Genomic DNA, 19,326 nt, shown 5'->3' with positions numbered 1-19,326 from the left:
TTAAAATCCAATTGCTCATGGGTACCTAAATGTCACCCAGGATTACAGTTCAACCAGCAGAAAGTTATAAAATAAACCCAGAGCTCCAAAATCATGTTTCTGTGGCGACTGTCCCCATCAGGTGCATGCAAAAACAGCTCTATTTGGAAATTTCATTGAGTCCACTAAGAGGTCTTTTTAAATACAAGGAGCTCTTGGCGGACAGGCAGAGCAGATGAGGTCAGACTCCGAGCAGAGATTTCACCCCTCAGGACATGATACTCTCAATCCAACCGGATCAGCACTGACAAACCAAATCTCACATGGCAGCAAGCAGCAGCTAAATATCAGCTGGCTTAATAGGATAGTTCATGCAAAAATTAAAATGTGCTGGTCATTTACTTACCCTCAGGCCATTCAGTGTATGGGTGACATTTTACTTCAGAAGAACAGTCGTAATGAAGATTCTTAGGAAACTGTGACCATTGGTGATTCATAAAACACAAGTCATTGACTGCTGGGACTTTAAGAGTCACAAAAACTGCATACAATCAAAACAAAATTAATACCAGTAGGTCCTGATGATAAATTGAGACCTTATGAAGCAAAATTCACACTGTGGAAGAAACTGGACATTACCTGCAACAAGTTTAGCTTTAATTCACAGCCTCACTTTCGCAAACGAATCGTTCTTTTAAAATCGTTCACCAAATCAACCTGATCTGTCTGAAACAGTTTGCAGAATGACCGAGCACATCTACAGGTTACCCAATCAAAACTTACTTTCAGATATGCCCACAGATCCTTTGACTCAAAATGAGCCAATATACTGAAATATATCCCATAATGCCCTTTTTTTGCCAACTCATTCCTCGTTCTAGTGATTTTAACATTTCTGAACTGAAAAAAGCTTCAGTCTCAAAGATTTCCTGTGGTTTTTGTAAAATGGAGAGTTGATGAAGACTATTTTAAACACTTTATAAATACTTTATACATGTTAAACATCATAATTTCATTAGGGCTGCTTTAAATTCAGTGACGAAACCGAAAATTCTGGATATTCTTGGCTTTTGTAATAATTATTTTATTAAATAATATAAAGTAATTTTGTAAAACCTTTTTTTAACCCAATATTTTGGATTATACTGATTTAAAAACACAAGTCAATAAAATAATCACATATGATTGACAGTAACATTTTATTGACAATGAATAAGTCAAAGATATCATTATACTGTATCAGTGTTGCCAGGACTGCAGGAACAAGTATACCACAAAAAAATGTGCTGTCTGTGCATTATTTGGGTGAACTTTACGTTTCCGGCGAGGACATGTGTTTCATGCGTAGATAAGTTTACGTGTACATGAGCGGAATACTCACAGAGCGGAAATATGAACTAATTTGATATTGATTGGTTTCATAGTACATCGCTTTCTGCGTTTGGTGTGAAACGCACTTCACACCGCATAGTGATGAGTGCATATCTTTTTATCCAGCTCATATTTTAGGCAGATTTTCTCCTTTAAATGAAAAAGAAAAACCTGGAATATTTAACTATTTTATGGTGGCACGGTGGCTCAGTGGTTAGCACTGTCGCCTCACAGCAGGAAGGTCGCTGGTTCGAGTCCTGGCTGGGTCAGGTGGCATTTCTTTATAGAGTTTGCATGTTCTCCCTGTGTTTGCGTGGGTTTTCTTCGGATGCCCAGGTTTCCCCTACAGTTCAAAGACTGAACTGGATGAACTAAATTGGCCATAGTGTATGAGTGCATGTGTGAATGAGCGTGTATAGGTGTTTCCCAGTAATGGGTTGTGGCTGGAAGGGCATCCGCAATGTAAAATTAATGCCGGAATAGTTGCTTCATTCTGTTTTGGAAACTCCTGATAAATAAGGGACTAAGCCAAAGGAAAATTAATTTAACTATTTTGATATTATTGGGTTTCATAGCACATCGCTACCTGTGTCCTGTGTGAAAGGCACTTGACACCATGCTGTGACTACAGCTGGAGTGGATAAATCCAATTGACCATATCATGACCATATTCGGTGGTGAATCAGTTATTTCAACTAGAAACAAACTGTCCAAATGTAAAAAAAGTTTATAGAAAATAATTAGGCAGACTTCCCAGTTTGCCTAAGGCTATTGACTGCAAATAATGTAACTAATGTTCCATTTCTTCCACAGACCAATCAACTTACTTTAAAAGACTCGATATATCATCAATATATCACATATATAAATGTTTTTTTTACTCTTAAAGTGCTGGTAGCCAATGACTTACATTTTATGACGCACCAAGGATCAGTTTCAGCAAAAAAACAAATCATATTTAACATTCTACAAAAGAAAGAAAAAAATCACCTACACAATTTTATGGGCTGAGAGTGAGTAAATGAGCAGCAAATAATAATTTTGGGGTGAACTATCCCTTTAAATATTGATTCAGAGAGTGATGTTCTTCTTAGCTCATACAAGCATCTTTAATTTACTACTTTGAAATAAACCGAATTTCCGGCCCTAATTAAATTTTCCGTTGATAGCTTGAAGCTTGTTATCCTGCTATAGGAAGCTTTGTTATATTGATGAATATTTTGGGAAGACTTGCCTAATTGAGGAGAAGGAACAAAGATTGACTTGATTTAGATTCAAAGAGTGAACAGTGTGTCGTACAGAAGTGCTGAAATGAATCTTTTGTTCTGCCTCCCACAGGTCGGTTAATTAAGAAATTTATTATTTACAGCTAATATGAAAACAATATGCAGCATTAGTTGTTTCAGTCATGAATGCTGAGCTCCTATCGTGCTATTTAAAGTGCTGTTCTTTTCAATTGTTTACGCAGCAGGGATTTGTGACTTTATTTTTATCTTTTTTTAAAAAGCAGCGGTTAAATCTAGGTCACAGCTTTTATACTGACAATGCCCAGCACTCCATTCTTAGCAATTTATTGAAAATCATCCAAATGTCAAAATGTTTTGCCATTACTGCAGAACTTGTGCATGTAATTCAGTGCATTTATACATGAATAAATTACACTCACTGGCCACTTTATTAGGTACACATTACTAGTAGCGGGTTGGACCAGTTTTGCCTTCAGAACTGCCTTAATCCTTGGTGGAATTAATTAAAAAAGGTCCTGGAAATATTCCTGAGATTTTGGTCCATATTGACATGATAGCATCACACAGTTGCTGCAGATTTTTCGGCTGCACATCCATGATGCTAATCTCCCATTCCACCACTTCCCAAAGGTGCTCTATTGGCTTGAGTTCTGGTGACCGTGGAGACCATTTGAGTGAGTGAACTCATTGTCATGTTCAAGAAACCATTCTACGATTTGCACTTTATGACATGCTGCATTATCCTGCTGGAAGTAGCCATCAAAAGATGGGTACACTGTGGTCATAAAGGGATGGTGTGGTGTTGACACAATGCTCAATTGGTACTAACGGTCCCAAATTGTGTCAAGAAATATCCCCCACACCATTACACCACCACCACCAGCCTAAATTGGTGATACACAGAAGGATGGATCCGTGCTTTCATTTTGTTGGCGCCAAATTCTGACCCTACCATCTGAATGTCGCAGCAGAAATCGAGAATCATCAGACCACTCAATGTTTTCCAATCTTCTATTGTCCAATTTTGATGAACCTGTGCGAATTGTAGCCTCAATTTCCTGTTCTTAGCTGACAGGAGAGGCACCCGGTGTGGTCTTCTGCTGCTGTAGCCCATCTGCCTCGGTTGGACATGTTATGTGTTCAGAGATGCTCTTCTGCATACCTTGGTTCTAACGAGTGGTTATTTGAGTCAATGTTGCCTTTCTTTCAGTTTGAAACAGTCTGGCCATTCTCCTCTGACATCAACAAGGCATTTGTGCCCACAGAAATGCCGCTCCCTGTATATTTTCTCCATGCCACATTCAAAGTCACTTAAATCACTTTCTTCCCCATTCTGATGCTCGGTTTTAACTGCAGCAGATTGTCTTGACCATGTCTACATGCCTAAATGCATTGAGTTGCTGTCATTTGATTGGCTTATTAGAAATTTGCGTTAAAAAGTAGTTGGAAAAATTATCATATTTAAATTAATAATAATTTCATTATGAAAACAAAATGTAACTAACTGCAAACCTATAATAATAATTCCTGAATAATACATTCATTCATTCATTTTCTTTTCGGCTAAGTGCCTTTATTAATCTGGGGTCGCCACAGCAGAATGAACCGCCAACTTTCATTCATCCATTTTCTTTTCGGCTGAGTCCTTTTAGTAATCCGGGGTCTCCACAGCAGAATGAACCGCAAACTTATCCAGCATATGGTTTACACAGCGGAAGCCCTTCCAGCTGCAACCTATCACTTGGAAACATACACACATACACTACTGATAATTTAGCCTACCCAATTCACCTATAGCGCATGTCTTTGGACTTGTGGGGAAACCGGAGCACCCGGAGGACACCCACGCAAACATGGGGAGAACATGCAAACTCCAACCAGAAACACCAACTGACCCAGCCAAGGTTCGAACCAGTGACCTTCTTGCTGTGAGGCGAACGTGCTACCCACTGCGCCACCATGCTGTCCCTGAATAATTCAAAAGTTACATTTTTGATAGAGCTGCTATAATTAAATGCAAATAAATAACATTGCATTAAATGAATATAAAATAAATACAGATTAAAGTCTTTTTTACAGTATTTTCAGACCCTTATTTGTACAAATTGTTATCGATTGAACATCATTCACATATTATCAACTCAAACTGGAGAGAGCTAAATTAAATAAACTTAATCTGAGTGAAGACCTTTAGTTTCCACATTTTTGTTCTTCACTGCTGGCCTTTGTTGTTGAATCACCTTGAGATGATGAGGAGGCACAGATATTCTGCTATGCTCCATTGCACTTGTCCTTTTCTGGTTTCATCTAACTCATCCAGTTCTGAGTACTTGTCACAGAGAGTGTAAGATCCCTGTCTTTTACCTTTTTCTGACACTTTTGGCCTCATGATTTGCTGGGCCTGACAACAACTTCTCAGCTTGTCGGAGAAATGATTTGATGTGACATGACATGAGTAGCCCTCACAAGAAGACTTTGAGTTCAGCATAAGAATCAATCATACTTTTTAGTCAACAGCACTGACATCTTTATATACAGCCAAGATGTAGAATGAAGTCCTCGGGTCATCTTTTTCTTTAAAATCGAAGTCTTTACTTTAAGTATGAGATAAAGCAAATACTGTTTGTCTGTTTTCGTTCTGATATCATTTAAATGGTAAAAATTAATTTTAGAAATTAAATATACTCATGGAATTGTTTACAAGTACAACGGAGATCAAAATTAGAGAAAAAAATATTTATAATAGAGGGACATAATTTTACCCTTCAGTCCTTTGGACTAAGTCCCTGCTCCTCCTGCTGTACATGCTCCTCCACAAATGTTAGTCGAGCCTTTTGATTATTTCTGCTGATGAAGGTTTGGTCAGCGCAAAAGTTTCAATCCAAATTCTCTTATGTTGTGCACTTTTTGATAAAAGTTTTGTCGCCTATCCAAATTAGGAACCTCAAATAATGACTTGACTTCTAGTTGATCATTTGGTATCAGAATTGGCATATATGAAAGACCTCTAGATTACGCTTGTTTTACCAAAATGAAATATAAACATGCCTGAACAACTATTTAGATACGACAGTGAGGTCTGACTTTGCTTAGACAAAAGTCTTGTCATTTAACAGGAGTAATGTACAGTATATAATATAAAATCATGGATCAGTGGAAAATGAATTAATATGACTCCCATGAGCTTGGAGGACTGCATCCATACATCTTTGCAGTGACTCAAATAATTTCTTAATAAAGTCATCTGGAATGGCAAAGAAAACGTTCTTGCTTGAGTTCATCAAGATTCTTTGGATTCATCTTCAATGCCTACTCCTCCATCTTACCCTAGACATGCTCAATAATGTTCATCTCTGGTGACTGGGCTGGCCAATCCTGGAGCACATTGACCTTCTTTGCTTTCAGGAATTTTGATGTGGAGGCTGAAGTATGAGGAGTGCTATCCTGCTGAAGAATTTGCCCTCTCCTGTGGTTTGTAATGTAATGGGCAGCACAAATCTCTTAATACCTCTTAATAGCTATTGATGTTGGCATCCACTCTGCAGATCTCTTGCATGCCCTCATACTGAATGTAACCCTAAACCATGATTTTTCCTTTACCAATATTGGGTCCATGCGGGTTCCAATAGGTCTTCTGCAGTATTTGTGATGATCAGGATGCAGTTCAACAGCTGATTCATTGGAAAAACCTACCTTCTGCCACTTTTCCAAATGATCAACTAGAAGTCAAGTTATTATTTGTAGCTATTACAACTGGGATCCACGACAAGACTGGGGCAATTTAAAACCGTGAACATCAGTCGATTCATCAGCGCATCGTCCTTATATCAGATCATATACAGACCATGCTGATCTTAGCAACATTTAAGAATACACTCAACAGCGCTTAAATATTAACTGGAAATGGACATTTTAAAATTTCAGTACCGATTTGTACAGAAATTCCAGTATCATGACTAGAGTGTATTCACAACTGTCTTGTTTGTTTTGGCTAAATTTTGTTCCCACCTTTAGTGTGGATCTTTAGGTCTGATGTGAATACCGCAATTGCACTCTGGTGCATACCCAAACAAATGGATTCCATTTCCAAACAGGTGTGAAGGTGTGAATATGAATGGACTTCAATACGACATATTTGCAGAAAGCTCTGTGCCTTTAAAGTTAATATTATCCTGTAGATTTAGGCCAAATCCCAATTCTATTTTGTACCCCTACCCCTTGGCCCTTAAAACAGAGTGTGAAGGGGAAGGGCTTCAAAATGTACCCCTAAGAAATGGGGTAGCACTACAACACCTGCACACGGCATCATATGTCATCGCGATCTCTTGCTTCATATGAGATCAGATGATCGAGACTGCTGTAGTTATTCCAGTAGCGTTATTATTTTTGTATTTATCTTCAGGAAATCACTGAAGGCAACAATATCATGTTTTCATAACCATATAATATGGCAATAAGCTCATAACTGTATTGTGCATTTACACCCTGGTCATATTCATCTAAACACAAAAAACAACATTAATATTATAGCAGACACTGTAAATTGGGACACCCCTACCCCTTCACGTGAATGCGCAAAACAAGATGTAGGAGAAAGGGGAAGGGTTAAGGGGTAGAATTGGGATTGGGCCTTAGTTGTGCATGCATGCTGTTGTTAAGCATCCATCAGCCACACTCTACAATAAACCTCAACTAAAAAAGTCTATGCCCAAGCTCTAGCTCTGATCTGATTTATTTATGTTGCGGCATTTGGCTGTTTACGACTAAAATGATCATTTGTGCATTTAAATAAATAAATGTGAATGTTCCCTAAGAGCTACAGCAAGAGTTTGTCAGTGGCGGCTCTTCAGAAATTGCAGCTGATGGTTACACAACAGACACCAGCCCTGAGAGCGCAAGCATTTCTGTCCAATACACAACTGACTTTAGCACACATGTGGTTTTGTTTACAATTACTGGTTCACTTGCAAAAATCAGAAAGTGAACAACAACAAGTGAAAAAAAAATTCTAAATTGTCTTTGGTGTGGATCAAAGCAAATTAACTAATGGATTTTCCTGGTGTGAATACGCCCTTAAACATTGAGACATTTCGTGATCCTTACTCTGTTCAGCACTGAATTGATGATCAAATCCAGCAGCACTGTTAAACCGATTGACTATTGAGATTCTCTGCAATATCCTGTCCTTTTAAGTTGCCTCCTGTGTGGGTGTCTTGACTGAGTTAGTAAAATTTAAATATACAATATTTGCAGATTTGAATTGACCAGCTTCTATTGCAATGAATGCAAGGCTCATCTCTTTGGCCTTCACCAACCTGCTCTAAGCATTTTAGACCTTTGATTACCTTCCTGTAAAGTCAGTAAAATCTGCTCTTTTACTCCTTATAGGATAACTTCAAACAGAACAAATCAGTTACCTTGACATTTTGAGATATTCACCATTGTCCCAATACATTTGACAATTTATACAGCTGCACCTGTAGAAACTATGAAATGTTTTGTTTTTGTTAAAACAAACTTGGAGGGAAAAATATTTTTAAAATGTTCTTTAAGTAAAACGTTCATTATTTATTACTTTATATAAATACTTCTGTTGTAATTTCTTCTAAAGAGAACTGCTACTTTGGCTTTTTACTTTACTAAGTTGTTGTGAGGACGTATCTGTCATTTGGGTAAGAACATAATATGACAGCAATTTCTCTCAAACAAAAGAGCTGCAATATAGTAAACCAAATAGCACTCTTCATTCACAAAGACATGCAGAACTTCATACTTAAATAGACTTCTTGCAGATTAATTTATACAACAGTTCTGTCTGGTTCTTGAATCTGATTGGCCGACAGCTGTGCGATTTTTCTGCAGATTACAGCACTCGTACAGCCTCCTCAACCTTTACCCTTGTGTATTACTCCACCCACATAGAGTGACAAACAGAGGACACTCTACAGTTTGATGTATATTGCTGCTGTTGGGCAACATCATGTACTTTTGAGGCTTTCTTTGTCAAGAATATTGTTTAGATTGCAATTATGCAGTTTATTTATAAGGATAGTACCTATTTTAAAATATTTGTAATTTCTTAGCAACAGCGTGTTGGCAGCCATTAGCCTGCCTTTGAGCAGAGCTCAGTCTCTGTAAACTGATGACATTTCATGCCGTTCAGCCTTATAATCTTAAAATGTGAGCAAAATCAGCTGTTTTGTCAACACTTTAGATATTATGCTAGAAAATCATTCAAATACTAGCTCTAAAGTAATGTTGGGAGCCATATCGCATTGCTACTCGTGTGATATTGCTCATATACTCTATATCCCAATTTAATCAGGTTTATAACATTAGATCTGAAATAATCATCCAAAATTTGCTAAATTCTATGGCATAGTGAACTCCCTTTTTCTAATTGTAATCCTACTGTTCATGCTGACATTTTTTTAATTGCCATACTTAAAAACAACAGTACAGATGTATAGTATATCTGTCATATAAACAAACCACCCTATGCTATTTATGCTGGGATTGTGCTGAAGTTCCATCAAGGTTGTTTCTTTCAGAGCAATCATGTCCCTTTTTCTATGCAAATGATACTAACTTATTTTAGAATACTGCATATTTGTCATTAAAAAGATGTGCATGGTGAACTTCACCTGAACAGCAGAATCCATTGCAGTCTTCAAGATGACACACTCTTCTGGGAAAAAACAATATCAAAGTAAAAAAAAAATCAAATCAACATGAACTTATAATATCCCAGATGACAATAAACTGTGAATCTCAATTTAACATTTCTCACCGACAGAAATCGTGATCTACAACTCAATTGACAACATGAGGAGAAGCAGGCACCACTGGAAAAAAAGGCATCACAGTTTCTTTGTTTCTTTGTACGTCAAGGTGCCTTTTTTTCTTATGAATACCTTTAGGGCTTGCTGCTGGCTTCCAGACCCTCTGAATTTGTTATAAGGAGTTTAAGATTTAAAGGAGAGCTTAAAGCATTGAACATATGTCTGTAAGCATTCCAATAAAAGAAAGTGTGCAGAATTGAATGTCATTTGCAGGTATTTCAGTTTCTAAATGTATTATTCAGGCATGCGCTGCAGAATATTTGTATATTAGTAAACCTAAAACTCAAGAACATCTTATTAATAAAATCGGATCTGCAATTTAGATGTGGTACGGCACGCAATGACTGTTTACTGAAGTACCTTGCCAACTAACTCCACTACCTAAGTGCAATTCCATGAATATTTTAACCCAAGTGTACTTAATTTTCTTTTGTGTGCCAGCTTTTAAAGTAAAATGCTTGAGAGACATCGCATTGCACCGTAAAACATGACTTGTTCAGGGCAGTTTCGTAAGAAAAACGTCACTCTTTCTGGTTAGGTAACCAAAATATATAAGTTTTATTTAACTCAAATACATTATTTAATAGGTCTGAATCAATCTACATTAGGTAACTCCAATGAAAGTGATTTTAAAGGTCAGGTCAGGTCGAAGTAGTTTCACAGTCTCTTTATGTTTCAGTAGTAAACAATCACTTTGAACATTTCTAAACATGACACTTTTAATAATGTTATAGGGATTTTTTCGATACCATTACAAAAAAAAGTGTTACTCAGGTATTAATATACTTCTTTAAACTTTAAAAACAAGTAAACATTCAGTTAACTTTTAATGCACTTCTCTGAAATGTACTTTAGATCCTTCTCACAAATACACTTAATATAGCACTTAAGTATACTTGACATACTGACAGAAAAGTCTTAGTTTAGTGGCGCAGTAGGTAGTGCTGTCGCCTCACAGCAAGAAGGTCGCTGGTTCAAGCCTCGGCTGGGTCAGTTGGCGTTTCTGTGTGGAGTTTGCGTGTTCTCCTTGCGTTCGTGTGGGTTTCCCTCACAGTCCAAAGACATGCGCTACAGGTGAATTGGGTAGGCTAAATTGTCCGTAGTGAATGAGTGTGGGAATGCATGTGTATGGGTGTTTCCCAGAACTGGGTTGTGGCTGGAAGGGCATCCGCTGCATAAATCATATGCTGAAATAGTTGGCGGTTGGCAACCTCTGAAATAAAGACTAAGCCGAAGGAAAATGAATGAATGAATGGATGAATTAATAAATGAATGAATGAATGAATAGGGTCTAGAGGTTAAAGAGTCAGACTTATCATCCAAAGGCAGTAGCTTTAAGTCTTTGCCAGGAATTGTTGGTAAGGTGTGTGGGTTTGAGTGCAGTTGTATGAATTAAATAAACTCATGTCCAAATTCTGAGCATGGGTCAAAGTTCAAAAACAAATCATCTAGCAAATGTATTACAAAAGAATACTACTACTCATGAGTTCATTAAAATTATAAAAAAAAAAAAAAACATCATTGTAGATGTGCACTTATAGTAATATATATATATATATATATATATATATATATATATATATATATATATATATATAGACAATTTTATTAAGAAGATACTGTATATTAAATAATGTTGAAAACTGGTAACCACTGACTTTCATAGTATTTCCTACTATGGATATGTCAAGTTACTAGTTTCCAACATTCTTCAAAATATCTTCTTTTTTTCAACAGTAGAAAACCACAAATCAAGGGTGAGTAAAAATGCATCTATTGGTTATAATAGTCAAGTGTGAACTTGTGACAGTGACAGTTAAAGAGTTAGACCCTTAAAAACACATTAATATCAAATATTCTGATTTCCCTTGATTTATCACTAAGCAAAAGTCACCATCGGCTCACTTGGTGTGTTTTCTAAATAGGGCATTGAATCCTGTGGGAATGTTTCTGGACGATCTTTGATCATGTTTCAGTGACACTGAATCAATGACTTGTGGCCTTTTCCTCAGTGACCGCACGGAGAGGGAGCGTGCAGCTTTGCCCTGTCATTGCCCCTTCACACACACACAAACACACACACACTCTCTGCAGTGATTAAGAACATCCTATTCACAGCACTCCTTCATTCTGTTGTCCGTTTTCATCTCAGTGTGTTGCCTAACATAATTATGCACATCATCCCCACACTGTTCCTGGAGGATCCAGTTCTAAGCGCTGACAAAAACATCAGACATTTTCACTTATTTGGTTATTTCTGAGTTGATTCTGTAGATAAATGGATAGGGATTCACTTGAATGATCATTTTGGCAATAGCCAATGAAGTTCTAATGGCTTCTCCCACTCAAATGTAAAAAAAATTAAGGTCAATACACTGTCTATATATAAGTCCCACAGTTTTAGTCATTGCATCTGTAGTTGCACATATAATCTCTAGTTGTCTTTATGAATTACCAATGACCGCATTTCGAGCTAAAAAACTAAATAAGACTGAAAAAATGTGGCCTACATTCTGGTTGGCCAAAGCAAAGCCGGCCCAAGGGAACTAAGCGGCTGCTTAGGGCCCCAAAAAAATGTCAATTTTATTAAAGTTGAAATAGTTTTTGTGTGAAGGTCATGTGACTTTTTGAGTTTTTAATGAGTTTAGAATGTATATTATATTACTACGTAATGCATTTTCACTTTTGGCTAATTATTGTTCACTGTTGTTTCATTGCAGGGTTTTTGCTTTTGGAATTCCAAAAAACACTTAACCTAGAATCTTTTATACAGTGCATCCGGAAAGTATTCATAGCGCTTCACTTTTTCTACATTTAATTTGTTACAGCCTTATTCCAAAATTTCCTCAAAATTCTACACACAATACCCCATAATGACAATGTGCAAAAAGATTTTTGGAACTTGTTGAAAATTTATTAAAAATAAAAAAGCTCTAAAATCACATGTACATTAGTATTCACAGCCTTTTCTCAACACTTTGTTGATGCACCTTTGGCAGCAATTACAGCCTAAAGTCTTTTGAATATGATGCCATAAGCTTGGCACACCTGTCTTTGGGAATTTTTGCCCATTCTTCTTTGCAATAGCTCTCAAGTTCTATCAGGTTGGATGGGAAGTGAAGGTGTACAGCCATTCAAGATCTCTCCAGAGATGTTCAATAGGGGCCACTCAAGGACATTCATCAAGTAGTTGTGAAGCCACTCCATTGACATTTTGGCGGTGTGCTTTGGGTCATTGTCCTGCTGAAAGATGAACCGTCGCCCCTGCGGTCAAGAGCACTCTGAAGCAGTTTTTCATTCAGGATGTCTCTGTACATTGCTGCATTCATCTTTCCCTCTATCCTGACTAGTCTTCCTGTTCCTGCTGCTGAAAAACATCCCCACAGCATGATGCTGCCACCACCATGCTTCACTGTAGGGATGGTATTAGCCTGGTGATAAGCGGTGCCTGGTTTTCTCCAAACGTAACGCCTGGCGTTCACTCCAAAGAGTTTGATTTTAGTCTCATCAGACCAGAGAATTTATTTTCTTATGGTCTGAGAGTCCTTCAGATGCCTTTTGGCAAATTCCTGGTGGGGAGTGGCTTCTGTCTGGCCACTCTACCATACAGGCCTGATTGGTGGATTGCTGCAAAGATGGTTGTCCTCCTGTAAGATTCTCCTCTCTCAACAGATGAACACTGGACCCTGTGACCATCGGGTCACATATTGATCACCTCCCTGACTAAGGCCTTTCTCCCCCGATCACTCAGCTTAGATGGCTGGCCAGCTTTAGGAAGAGTCCTGGTGGTTCCAAACATCTTCCACTTACGGATGATGGAGGCCACTGTGGAACTTTCAGAGTGGCAGAAATTTTTCTATAACCTTCCAAAGCCTTGTGCCTCCAGTCAAATTCCTTTGTCTTCATGCTTGGTTTGTGTTTTGACATGCACTGTCAACCCTGGAACCTTATATAGACAGGTGTATGCCTTTTCAAATCATGTCCAATCAGTTGAATTTACCACTGGTGAACTCCAATTAAGCTGCTAAAACATCTCAAGAATGATCCGTGAAAACAGAATGTACCTAAGCTCCATTTAGAGCTTCACGGCAAAGGCTGTGAACACTTATGTACATAGGATTTTTCAGGTTTTTTATTTTCAACAATTTCAAAAAGTCTTTTTTTTTTTACATTGTCATTATGGGGTATTGTGTGTAGAATTTTAAGGAAATAAATGAATTTAAGGCTGTAAAAAATGTGGAAAAAGTGAAGCGCTATGAATATTTTCCGGATGCACAGTAGAATCTTCAATCTGTTTGCTAAATTAATAGAATACATTTTGAAAACTTTTGTTTAGTCCTTCATTTTTTAAGCTGCTAGGTGACAAAAAACAGTGCTGTTTTACAAAGAAATCAGACTTTACTTTTCTGTTTTATTGATTGCATTTAATGAGCAATAACATCATTGTAATACATCAATGGCAATACTCCACTATTTAGAGCAAGTTATGGCCCCAAAAATATTCTGATTAAGCCTCCCAAATGTACAGGGCCCAAGGTTCAGCAAATTAACAGCTTTTGTATAATGGGGGAACTATCCCTGCACTGAAAAAAGCTGGGTTCCACAAAATTCCATGATGTTATCCCAACACAATGCAAAGTGATTTAGTTAACTTAATTGTTTTTACAAAGTTAAGGGGACTAAACATAAAACAATCAAACTGTCCAAGAAAAAAATCCCAAGAAGGGTGTTGTTTCAGTTTATTTTAAATACATTTTTTTGAACAAACAGCAAACATAATTTTTTTTTGGAGTGTGTGATGGTCACATAACCCACATGTAAGTGACCGATGAGTTAAACATCTTTATGCATCATTCAGCATTGTGTAATTTACATAATCAGCCGCCAATTGCATCTCTCGATAGATGTGGAAGTGCACATCCCTCAGAGCAGATAATCAAGGTGCAACGCTACACTGCACAGGGATGCCCTCTAAAAGGCCATCCAAAAAATGCCTATATTTAATACAGTGAAGGTCACCAAGTACGCATCTACACAATATAAAAAAAATCTGGTCATTAACATTTGAAAATAGATCGAGATCACAGATTCTGTTTATTTCCTCTGTCAAATCTCTTTATTGTAGCTTGATTTATCACTACATTTTAACTACAGTGCTCAGCATAATTAAGTGCACCCCATTTTGAAAATTAATATTTGTATCCATTTCTCAGTGAATATAAGCAATATATTTGGTGCATTTAAACAAAGCAGATTTATTAAACAGATATATTAAAATAATATTTTTGTCACCAAACGTATTCAGAAATAAATACAATAAATTCAAGCTAAATCATGCAAAATTAAATTACAAACTACAAAATTTCAACAAAATTGTTCAATTTTTTTGCTTCTCTTGATTTTTACTATTTTTTAAAAATTTGTATTTAATATTTTAATAGAACATATAAATTTGGATGTACTCATTTTTGGATCATTATTGTAAGTTATTTTGTTAGATAAGCTCCAGATTTGGCTTCAGCACTGACTAATCTATGTGCACAAATATAAAATTGTTTAGCTTCCTATTAAAAATATGAATTTAAAAGACAGATTTGTGAGGGGTGTACTCATATATGCTGAGCACTGTATAAGACACTGCAATATACAATAAAAAATGTAGTGTTTATTAAATGATACAGTTGAAGTCAAAATTATTAGCCCTCATGTGAATTTATCATTTCCTTTTTCAAATATTTCCCAAATTATGTTAACAGAGCAAGGAAATTTTCACAGCATTTCCTATAATATTTTTTTCTTCTGGAGAAAGTCCTATTAGTTTTATTGTGGCTGGAGTAAAAGCAGTTTTTATTTTTTAGGGTCAATATTATTAGCCGCCTTAAGCAATACTTTATTTCGATTGTTTCCAGAACAAACAATGATTTTATTCAATGATTTGCCTAATTACCCTAACTTGCCTAATTAACCTAATTAGGCATTTAAACTGCACTTTAAGCTAAACACAAGTATCTTAAAAAAAATTTAGTAAAATATTATGTACTGTCATCATGGCAAAGATAAAAGAAATCAGTTATTAAAATTGGGGGAAAAAAATACGGGGGACTAATAATTCTGACTTCAACTGTATTTACAGAAACAAAATCATTATAAAGGGGGTTCCAACACTGAATGTGTCAGTCGGTCGTGCCATGCAGCCACATGCATTTTAGAATTCTAAACATAGATTTCTATCAGGGTACGCACACTGGGACCGCAAGTCGGCTGCTGTCCGCAGCGCCCAACTACAACTCAGGACACCATTCATATTTATATGCCGCGCCACAGAGCGCCATCTGAATAGTTTCATTTTAAATAACGTGCAAATATGCACATCAGGTATGCTATACTTCCAATTGTCATGTGCGCACTGTGTTGCTGCGCTGAGCGGTGCATCTGGTGTATGACCCCCTTAAGATAACAGAAAATGTGCTGACACCTCATTATAGGGCTGGGCGATATGGCAAAAATGCAATCTTGATAATTATTTTCCATATTGAACAGTAACGATATATATTTCGATTATAAGTTGTGGATGTTCCAGATTTAAAAGAGTACCCCAGCAATGACTAAAGCCACAAAAATTCGAGGGTACATCTCTAATATTAACAGACTTTTAAATTTCCATCTGCTTGTCAAGTCATGATGTATCGGCGACACACGGAATACTGTTTTCGGGTCCAAGCCGCTACTCATCTGAAATGAGAAAATGTTCGTTTATGACCCCCTTTTAGTCATATCTAGGCCCACATGGAATCCGCAGATTTTTAGCCCATCATTGATTCTGTTTAGTTACTTGTGTAAATGTATATTTATTCAGTTTTTTAAATTAATTACAGTAATATTATTGACTAATACGAAAATATAATTTTATTTACAATACAGTTTGTAAAGTAACATTTTCTGTCGTTTAGTAGATCTATTACATGAGAGACTTGCTTTGTTTATCAAATAAAGTGGATCTAATTAGATTTGCATTGTAAACATTAAATAAAAAGATAAAAAGGTATTACTTTTTATTTCATATATTAAGGTTTTAGTTCTGATACTCCCAAAACAATTTCGTATAAATCCGCAGATTTTTAGCACAATTCTGCGCAGATATAGAAGAAAATGTCCTCAGATTCCATCTGGCCCAGGTCATATCACACATTAAAGTAAATTTTATATAAAATCATGGTACACAACACTCTTTGGACTTGCTGCATCATAGGGACCAATATTTTAACAATTTATATAAAATTGAATCACTTTCTGGCCATCGGAAATTAGACGTTGATACATATACACACACACACATATATATATATATATATATATATATATATATATATATATATATATATATATATATATATATATATTGCGTTTATGATTTTCGAAACGTTTATACCATTTCCATTTCACAAGTTTTCTCATACAGTTTGTATGGGAAAACGTTTATACCATAACCATTTCACGAGTTTTCCCGTACAGTTTGATAGAGCAACTGGACCCGGAAGCCGCTTCGCGTGACGTCACACTTAACAAGCGGATTGTTACACATTTCTGCTATGTGATTGGCTCCTAGATCAATATAGAGTAAAAAGTCCCGAGCTTATCATAGTTATGTAACTTCATCGCGATTCGATATAATATCGCTTATCGGTCCAGCCCTACCTCATTACCCATGTTTGGTACAGTAATTTACATGGCTCACCTGTTTCAAACTAATATCAATACAAGTCACACCATTGAACAATTTCATTAGCTGTCAGCGCAGAGATTTACTGTATGTCCCATAATGAAATTCTAAAGTCTAAATAAAAAGAAAATCTGCATGAACCAAGAGCTACAGGCAAATCTGGTGGGGCAATTACCTCAGCCCAAAGCTTCCCTTCCTATAGATGAGCACGGAAGGCTAAAAAAAGCAACTCTCAGAACAATGCCATTAAAGAACTGTCTAATTGGTGTGTGAAAAGGTCTCCTTGGTCTTCTCCATCTACATCATTATGTGGATATTTCAACACATGGTCGTACTTTTTCATTAGGCGCCGTGAGTGCAAGCCTAAACAAAGGCGTACCAAAGTCATCTAGCGCACTAATTGGCGTTCATTAGCTCCAAGGTTGATACTTTGAGCTCTCTCCGCGAATCTCAGACTGAACAGATCATCAGAGGATTGCGCCCATCAATCAGTTTGATTTACCCTGTTAATTAATCACCATCATTAAAATTGCTAATTGTGCAAAAAGAACGAACGTAAAGCTCTGCTGTGCGTCCAATGACTGTACAATCATGTTTCATTCACGCACTCTGAGCTGTAGATGTATGAAAATGATTATGAATAACCCATTCCTTTACCCATACCGAATACCGAGATAGGGCTGCACGACATTTCGATATTTTGTTATTCTGCGATTTGAATACAGTTTCATCAGATGGCTTGAATATATCTCTATTTGGAAATAATGAATAATTCTGGATTGACTGGGATGATTCTGTAGGGGAGTGCATCTGCATAAAACCTAATAAGCCATCTATAAGCATAGATAACTATAATGAAGAAAGATCCAACTGAAATAAAGTGTTTTATCGTTTTCCTAGTCTACCAGTATTCAGGTACAGTAACTAAATATTAAAAATAAAATTATTGTAATGAAATTAATCGATGTTAAAGCTACAAACGGTACAATTTATTATGTCTAAATGCTTATAAAATAATTATACAATCACAGGCCTCAAAAATGCTTTAACCCTTGTGCACTGTTCAAATTGATACCCTTTTGTTATGTTCGGGATGAAAACATCCACTGAATCAAACTGCTGTAAAAATCCATCAGATACATTTTTTTTTTGCATAAATCTGTTAATTAAGTCCTAATCAAAACCACTAAATTGTTTAGAAAACTACAGAATTTTTAATATCTTTAATTGCCAAATTCATAAATGATATCACTTATTTGGTTAAAAAAAACAGACAAAAATGACGTATTATAATTTTTTTTTTTACCTTTTAACACAGTCTTGGACATGTGAATGATTAGTAACAACACTGGTTTGATGCATTGTTAGATTTTCGTTTTTCTCCCTAATTTACTGTTGGAGGCTGTTTTTGCCCCATTGACCTCCATAATAAGCACATTTGATGGTGCATAAACACACAGTCTTTGTTTTTGTTTACTCCATGTAGTTCTGAGAACTGAGATGCATATTTTGATTTTCTCAGACACATCAAGGTAAGTGCGCAAAGGTCACTCTCACACACTCACAGACACACATACACACACACTATAATATGCTGTTATACTCCATATAAAATCCAGAAACTACGCTTTTTTGCACAGACTTATCTAAAGGGTTAATGGTGCCAACTGATGATAAACAGTAAAAATTAAAAACTTGAACACTTTTCAACAGGGAAAACCACCAACAATCAGAAATGCATGATTATATGTTGTCAAGGTTTTGCAGTCAAATAAATGTGGTTATAATAGAAGTCGACGAGGCAAAAACAGCAACCAACAGTAAATTAGAGAGAAAAAAATGACAATTAGTCAAAAACAAGGCAATGTTGTTTCACATGTCCAAGACTTTGATAAAAGGTTAAAAAAAATCTAGTTTTATATTAATAATATGTCATTTTGTGTGTTTTTTTCCACTAAATCAGTGACATTATTTATGAATTTGGCAATTAAAGAGTTAAAAATCCTGTAATTCTTTAAGTAATTTAGTGGTTTTGATCAGAACTGAGGTTGATTACGATTAAAAATTTGAATACAATATTTATCTGATGCATTTTTACAACAGTAAAGTTTCGTGGATGTTTTCATCCTTAACATAACAAAAGGGTAGTAAATTTGCCCACAGTTTA

The 19,326-nt window shown here is 36.2% G+C and overlaps 1 protein-coding gene across 3 annotated transcripts in view; it reads left to right on the top strand.

Moving 5' to 3' along the window:
- Positions 1 to 19,326, top strand: part of trim55b (tripartite motif containing 55b) — a 91,272-nt gene that overhangs the window by 25,766 nt on the left and 46,180 nt on the right. The window contains exons 8-9 of one of the 3 annotated variants that reach the window (XM_056450356.1): positions 9,222 to 9,306; positions 9,394 to 9,533. The exons of 1 other annotated variant lie outside the window; for it this stretch is intronic. In XM_056450356.1, the coding sequence (XP_056306331.1) occupies positions 9,222 to 9,306; positions 9,394 to 9,418 (110 nt within the window). In that variant the 3' untranslated portion in view covers positions 9,419 to 9,533. Of the gene's footprint in view, positions 1 to 9,221; positions 9,307 to 9,393; positions 9,534 to 19,326 lie in introns of those variants that run through there. One more of the 3 variants, XM_056450355.1, reaches the window with a different exon arrangement.

This window comes from Danio aesculapii, chromosome 24 (genome assembly GCF_903798145.1).
Source record: "Danio aesculapii chromosome 24, fDanAes4.1, whole genome shotgun sequence".
NCBI lineage: Eukaryota > Metazoa > Chordata > Actinopteri > Cypriniformes > Danionidae > Danio > Danio aesculapii.
This window is presented reverse-complemented; position numbering and strand designations above follow the sequence as displayed.